Source organism: Alosa pseudoharengus, unplaced genomic scaffold, assembly GCF_046254945.1.
Source record: "Alosa pseudoharengus isolate Yale_2024_CS ecotype anadromous, Long Island Sound unplaced genomic scaffold, YU_APseudo_1.1 YU_APseudo_1.1_scf_17, whole genome shotgun sequence".
In the NCBI taxonomy this organism is placed as follows: Eukaryota; Metazoa; Chordata; class Actinopteri; order Clupeiformes; family Clupeidae; genus Alosa; species Alosa pseudoharengus.
Window position 1 is genome coordinate 37211641 of NW_027468640.1, and position 8265 is coordinate 37219905.

At 42.3% G+C, this 8265-nt stretch overlaps 1 protein-coding gene across 1 annotated transcript; it reads right to left on the reverse strand.

Moving 5' to 3' along the window:
- Positions 1 to 1195: 1195 nt before the first annotated feature.
- Positions 1196 to 5738, reverse strand: ttc29 (tetratricopeptide repeat domain 29). The gene is made up of 9 exons (XM_076288417.1): positions 5647 to 5738; positions 5457 to 5534; positions 4686 to 4909; positions 3874 to 4059; positions 3197 to 3409; positions 2709 to 2794; positions 1986 to 2077; positions 1624 to 1747; positions 1196 to 1414 (listed from the first exon to the last, which is right to left on the reverse strand). Exons 1-9 carry the CDS (start codon positions 5736 to 5738, stop codon positions 1196 to 1198), a joined length of 1314 nt encoding a protein of 437 aa, XP_076144532.1.
- Between the last annotated feature and the right edge of the window lie 2527 nt (positions 5739 to 8265).

An 8265-nucleotide genomic window follows, 5' to 3' on the forward strand; every position in this document is an offset into this window, starting at 1 on the left:
GGAAGCCCTTCGGTAGCTCTGTTGAGAAGACGTGTCTACTTGAATGAGTGTGCCAGTAGCATCGCTTATGTAGCCAAGTGCCTGTTTGTAACTGTTTGCTTTCTGTTTGGTGTGCTCTTTACTGAGTGCATTCATATTAATAATCATTGATACAATGATTTTCTTTACCAAAAAAACAGGTCTGGTTTTAATGCAGTGCTACCTGAGGTCCAAAGGACTACGGCCATCCAATATTGTTTTTCAGCTCTGTCCCTTGTTTGGAAAGATTTCTCTGGATTCTCTAAATATGCTAATGATATTATGTACTGTAGATAATGAAATCCCAAAATATCTTGCAATTTCATGTTAAGAAGCATTATAAATATATTGCTTAATAATTTGTCCATACAGGTTTACACAGATGAATAACACTACATCTTTACTTCTAAAAGACTATGCCTCTCTTTGATGCTCTTTTTTTATACTCAACCATGGTGCCAGTTACCCTAATTCGTTGTGAAATATTCCTCCTATTGTTGTCATGTTGCTTTTATCAAGTTCAAAATGGACATATATTTTCCATGAAATAGTCAAATTTGTAATTTTCAACATTTGTTGCCTTTGTCCTTTTTACAGCTGGGTTTACAACAGTTGCAAATGATCACATTCTGTTTTTATTTGCATTTTACAACAACTTTTTCTGTGTTGGGGTTGTAGTTACCAATAAGTTAGACTATTTCATTCTCAAAACCATCTCAATAATCCAATAGTCCATTTCATTCTTGAGTTTTCTATTTAAACAGTTTTAATATCTGATTATCACAAAATGTTTGGCAGACTGTACAAATACAACTTTGTTGTATTATATTGCTGTTTTATTGTATCGAAGATGCCCTCCTCCAGGCTTCATTATGAGTTTGCTTAATCAGTGGCAACCCTACTGTAGCTTTTCTTCTCTCCTTTTCTCTTCTCACGTCCTCTCTTCTCCTCCTTCTTCCCCACTGCAAGGAACACACAGAAAGACCTTACAGCAATGGACAACCTAAATGTTAAGTAAGACGCCGAGGTGTCCTGTTATTCAGAATGAATAGCCACCCCACCAGTCAATCAGAAAAGAGTATTTCTTCTCTCCGGGTGATAATAATGTAATAATGTCTTGGAAGGTCACTCACGTACTGTACCATCCTAACTTGTGACTGAGTGATCAAATCTAAACTCACTCAAATGTGTCCTGGCGTCTGTCCTTCCATGTGAGGATGCGGCGTATGTGGTCAGGGGTAGCGTTGGTGGTGTGTGTAGAGAAGGAGGGAAGCATACGCTGGGCGTGCGTCATACCCACGCACACCTGAGCCTGCTGGAGCCACCCGACATTACCAACAGTCTTCGCTATCTCATAGGCCTGCTGTAGATACTCCAAGCCACGATCATATTCACCCTGTAGACACACACACACACACACACAGATTACACACTGTGGGATATTACAAATTAACAAATGCACACAATATACAAAGACTATGAAAACATCAACACAGAAAAACATACACACACACACACAAAAACACAGACATACACATACACGCACAGACACACACCCACACCCACACACGCACACACACACACACACAAGGATGAGAGTCGTACCCTGTTGGAGTAAATCATTCCCATACTCATGCAGGCCTCCTCAAGATTCTCTTGCTGCTTGTTGCTACGGGAGACCTCAGCAAATTTCTCCAGATGTTGCACAGCTTCTGCCAGTTTTCCATCACTGTAACACGTGCGCGCATACACACACACACACAAAAGAGAGAAAGGCCCATTTGTGCCCCCACATGGGTCACAAAACAAATGAGAACAAGGGAATGGAAGGGTGGACTATAGTCAAACAAAGTGACACTAGAGTAGAGTAGCTGAATGTGTTGAGAGTGATGTATGTGTGCGCATGTGAATGAGTGTGCATGTGTGTGTGTGTGTGTGTGTGTGGGAGGAGGGGGGGGGGGTCTCACCTCTCCAATGATTTAGCAATGGCTTTGTATGCTCTTCCCTGATTTTCAGTGTCACCTAGTACTGTAGTGATATTCAGTGACATACTGAAGTACTACAGAAACAAATACACACACAGAGAGAGAGAGAGAGAGAGAGAAATAGCATAGATAATACAAAACACTGCATGAAGACATGTAAATATATCTGTGAGTGTGTATAGTGTGTATACATTCCACATTCAATTCCAAATTAAATTAAATTAATCAAATTATTCATCAAATCTTTTACAGGAAGCAAAGAATTGTATATTAGTCTGTTCAAATCACTCTCTTTTTCTCTTCAATCTTAAACAGTTGACATAAGCTGAAGAATTTTTTTCAAGATTTAACTTCACTTTAAATCACTGAACTTAATTTAGTTGCAGAACCATTGTTTTTGATAACTGCTGCACATCTGCGTTGCATAGAGTCAACCAACTTCTGGCACCTAATCAACAGGTATTTCTGCCTGGAAGTACACTCCACAGTTCTGCTTCAGAAACTGCACTTGTAATGTCACCCCGCAAGTTTTCAATGGGGTTGAGGTCAGGGGATTGAATTAAATGTTCATTTGAAAAATGGAAATAACAACTATTAAAACGATTTAGCACGATTAATTCACTTTTTTTAATCACACTGCCATTTATTTGAACACAACTGTATAAATGTGCGCGTGTGTTTATCTGTTTCTCTTGTGGTTCTTACTTGTTTAGCAGTATCCAGGTCTCCTACACAATGATTGGCCAAACCCACCCAATAAGCCACCTGCCCCTGGATCTCCTCATCATCAGCTGCAGAACACACGCAGAGCAAAAACAGGCAATACATAAGCCCAGCAGACACATGACGGCATGTAGAGTCACTATTGGCAAATCATTCTACTTAATAATCTGATACCATCTAGAATTTCTGCTAACAAGAACAGTGATAAGTATGGCTAAGGGTTGTTCATTTTGACTGGGTAAGTTATTTACTATAACAAATTGCTCTGATTGTTTGAACTCCTAGAAACTCATATGAAGTAGTCAGCTCACAGAATTAGATAGAGGAACAAAACATAGAAGTGGAATATTGGGAACACAGGAACATACAGGAACACTAATCCTCTGTTAAGGCTTAGAGTTCAATGCAGAGGGCACAGGAGATGGGTGCAGCACACCTGAAAGGTTTAGCTGGGGGTTGTGTTGACCTACCTTCCTTGGCGATGCTGAAGGCCTTGTTCAGGATTTCAATGGCGAGCTCATACTCCTGGCTCTGTAGCGCCCCCTGGGCCAGCTGGGTGTAAACTACACACAGGCCCTCGCAGGCACAGTGCTGCAGCGTGCGGCCGGTCGCATCCCACCATGGCCGCTCCTGGGACAGCCGGTAGAACACCTCAAAGTGCTCCTTTGCCAGGTCCAGTTGCCCTGATAAACGCGCATGCACACACACACACACACACACACAGTCATGAATTTGGCTCCCAATTGCCACTGTTGTGCCCTTAACCCGGGTATTTCCAGGGAGACTGCATGACGTGGCAAGGAATAATACTTAATAAAGCTGTTCGCGCACTTGTCTGTTACTTGTCACTTGTCACATCACAGACATCACAGCCATGATCTCGGGGACTGTCATTTCAACACACTCCCTCCTTGTCTGATGTCCTGATGCCTCACAAATCACATTACTGAATGCTATGTTTGAGTGTTTGATGACTTTTAGTGCACACAACAAATGAATGGATTTCATTCCATAGCAAACAATGGCACTGTCTTAAAAAGTCTAACTAAGGCTCCAAGTGTAAGCTGTTGTGTTTGAGTGTTTGGTGACAATGCTGTGCATGGCACACGCATGCATAGGACTGCTGTGTGTTTGCGCTGTGTGCTACCTTGCTCTAAGAAGACCCTGGCCATGTTGGCATTGGCTTCGGCCTCCTTGCGACCGCCGTCGAGCTTGACCCTTTGAGCGGAGCGGAGCGCCTGCTGGTGGAAGTGCAGGCTGAGCCAGTCCTCCCCGGGACCCGTGAAATACCGCGCCAGAGTCAACTGCTCCTCGTATACCTCCACAAAGTTTCCTGCACACACACACACACACGCATGCACGCACGCACACACAGACACACACACACACCTTTAATGTCAAAATATAGCAAATCTCCACAGAGAAAGTGACGAAACATTCCGGCAGAACTTCATGGTATACTGTAACTTGGTGAAGATAGAACACTCAATCTTTGTGAATACACAAAGAAAATACTTGTTGTGATTAACTAAAATGACCTTAATAATGGTTTAGTAATGGCCATACATAGCAATGGTTATGGGAATATGAACAGAGGCCTAATTACTTATTTTAGTAAACTGTAATATAGTTTGCAACATAGTTTTGTAAATAAATAAACCTATTCTTGATCCTTCGATGTCGGCTCTTCCTATCATTGTGAAGCAGAATCCACCAAACGTTGGATTGTTCACCCACCAATTGGGAACGTGAGCATTTAGACCGTTGTGAGACAGGTTAGTTTTACCCTACTGATGATGTGTTGTTGTTGTTTCTGGTGATGTGTTGTTGGGTCACTCTCCAGAGTTATGCAGGAGAACACAAGTAATAAGACCACATTCTTATTTTAAAATAAAAGTCCATTACGTCTGAGTGTGTGTGTGTGTGTGTGCATTCATTTGTTGGTATGTGTGCTTTTACCTGCTCTGAACGCCACCTCGGCCTTGGTCAGATGCCTCTGCAGGGTGTGCAGTTTGTCGGGCTGGTCTTGCAGGGAGGGTAGATACCAGAGGGGGTTGTCTGGACCCCCTGCCCGCCGGGCCTCCTCGAAGCGCCGCAGCAGAGAGAAGAGCTCCTCAAAGGAGTGGTGGAAGCCCTCGCGCAGCATCGCCACACACACATTTTGGCACTGGGTGTTACGGTAGCTGCACACGTTGCAGAGAGAGAGAGAGTTCAAATTAAATTGCATGTATGTGACACACACACACACATACACACACACACAGGGTTTGCTTACCAAAAACAGCATGTAGGATTAGCCTACTAATTCTACGAAAGTTCTACTTTCCTTGCCTTGAAAGTGCATTTGGACAAAAAAAAAGTTCCATATTGCACATAATAATAAGTGAAGTCTCATCATCTTGATGTGCTGTGCATGTGAGTGAGAGAAAGAGACATCATACCCCCACATAGGCTTGAGACAGTATGCTTATGTTTGAATGCATAATATATAGGCCAGGCCTACAATAGGATCTGAATGCCTGTGCCATAACTGCACTGTCCCTTGCAAATTAACATTATTAGTCTAACGCACCACCACAGTGTAGATGTTCATTCCACATCATCATTCCACATTATTTAGCAAATTAACAATACATTGATCAAACAAACTGTCAGCAGTTGGCAACAAGCCATTCACTTTTGGAGAGCATAACTTACATAATCTACAACAGCACAATAAAATAAACTCACAGTGATATTTCATCCTTTGTTATGTGCGAAGTTTGACCATTGTCCGTGGTTGGTCGGGACTTTTTCTGAGTGTGCGACCTGAAAACAAATAGCAGTACGAGATAGGCCATTACTGCCATCTGTAGGTCAAGTTAGTTAACGTTAACGTTACCACACCAAATGAAAGTCTGCATAGCGTAGCCTACTATACCTGGCTTTCCGATCTTGTGCAGAGATTTTCGAGGTGTTTATGTCTGGCAGCAACGGGGTCTTCTGTTGACGGAGGACTGCAGGTGCGCTCATAGTTCTGAGTTGACAATAAGTTAATCTACTCAAGAAAGTGTCTTTGGGTTAATGCCTTTCGTTACGTTAGGTTAATGCCTTTCAAAATTGGCAAGTAAGCGATCGCTCATCTTAACTATTTGGAAGTCTCTAATCTACCGGTATCCCAAAAATATCAATAAAAAACACGTTGAGAAACAAAATCACTGCTTCTCAGTTCATTTTACACTCACGTTCTCAACTAGCAGGCAAACACATGACTGTCGTCATAGTAACAGACGCAAAGGGCCTCCCCCTGAGTCCACGACACATTTGTTTCAAGGAAACCTCCAACTTTCTCGCTGATAAAACCTGCCACTGGACACAAGAGGTCAGATACATTGACCTGGAGATAGAGGGAAAGAACTAAACCTGAGGAAGAGAAATGGGCCGTTGCTTCTCCTGAGAAGGGGCACAGGGCATCAGGAAGTTGAGGTCGGCCAGGGGGGTGCAGGATGTCATCAGCCAAAGAGGTCCTTGAAACATGCGGTAGGCTAAATTAAAACAGAGAGAAGTGAGCCGTGCTATCTGGTGGAATCCATGACAGGATGTGCTGAGGGTAGAGGTAGGCTATGGAGGTAGAACAGACACCGTTCAGGTAGCATACTGGATGAGTTTGCACCAGAACAGAACAGCAGCGGCTGGATGAAACTTGAGAAGATCAGAAGAAGCCCTGATTAGCCTTTGGTATTTTTCTGTTATGGAAAATAAAGTCCTAAACAAACAAACAAACAAACACATAATTCATCCAGCTCGCCTATTAGGGCCTATCTAGGAGCATGAAAGAGTGTAGCCTACAATTGTTTGTTGTAGCTGTACATTACAACAACAGAATGTGAAAACAAAATGCATAGCATTGCACTAGGCTATATAATAGGCTACTGTAGAAATGCAATATTTTGGACATGGAAATATTATTGTACTGCATTTTAGGGATACATTATACTGTTTTTTTGTCCCACTCCCATAACAGCAGTGATGTTCTGTAGGTCTAACGGTAGGTTAATAGGAAGGGAAAAGGCAGCTTACTGATAAAGACAGAGAGAGAGGATTTCTTCTGTCCCTGTTCGTAGACCAGAGATGCTACTTGGACCCAAAATGCAGATTCAGAGACAAGAGTCTCGAACTTGGGTTTGAGAAATGCGCTATATAAAATAAACGTATTATTATTATTATATAAGAGTAGAAAAAGGATGTGTTTTAATAAGTATCTTAGTATTAGGGACAGCTAGGCAAAACTCAAAGCAGAAACATAATAAGCAGGCAAAAACATAAGGCAGAAACCAGGTTGAGATCAGAAGATTACAAACCTAGTTAGGCTCAATGCAAGTCCTTTAATACAATCTCCAAATCCAAACATATCAAATCAAACTGGCCTGTGAGACAGGCAAAATCCAAAAACCAGGTAGTCTTTGCATGGACACAATCACTACTTCAGACATGAACATAGACACTCACGTATCAGTGGTGAACAACATAGGCCAATGCTTTGTAGGACAGATAACCTCATGTATCTTCAAGTAGATTACACATAGGCACCCAAGTCACTCAATAAGACACTGCATTTGAAGTTAATGAAATTGTTGTTCCCTTTCATCCAGTCGCACACCGCACATGGACCATTTGGTTTGGTTCTTTTGCATGAACAAGTTTCATATCCGTGATTGGAAACCACATCAACCACTCCTGTGCTTTAAGGGAGCATAAATGCTTTTACTGCAGTTTCCCTTGCAGTAGCAGCCCAATAGGCATCTGGTGGCCACCAGCAGCTGGCTGGCACAGGCTTACACTCTAATGAATCATTTGATTAGTTCAGCACGTTACTCACGAGATGAGTGTTTTCCGTCCGTACGATCTTGATTAAAGTAGGCTGTTAGTTGCAAGAAGAAACAATACACACACACACACACACACACACACACACACACAAACACACGCACACACTCACACACATTCATATGCCACAGACCATCAGACTATGAGAATTCCATGACGCTATGGGCTCCTCAGATGGCTCATGGGGTTTCTTGGGTTTTGTATTGGGTATGCCAGGAACTGTCACTGAGTGTGTGTGTGTGTGTGTGTGTGTGTGTGTGTGTGTGTGTGTGTGTGTGTGTGTGTGTGACATATGTTTTGACATTCAACTTATTTAGCAGATTACTAACATTCAAAACATGTTATGAAGAACACACACACACACACACACACACACACACACACACAAATACAGATAGGGATTCTCATCTTCCCCCTTGGTGGCCCTATTCTCTCGGGATCATATTAACTCTACAGAACAGTCATATGGTTCGTGTTTGTTTTTATGCTTTTGGTTTAATCATTTAGTTAGAAAGCCTGAATCACATTACACTTCCCAGCTTCAAAGTGAGTTGAGAAAGACTTCATAAGTGTGAACGAGAGAATGGAGAAAAGGGAGAAGAGAGAAGGGACTAATGACAGTGGTTTAGGGGAGGGGTCTTTCATATCTGTTCATTCACACACTTTGTCACTC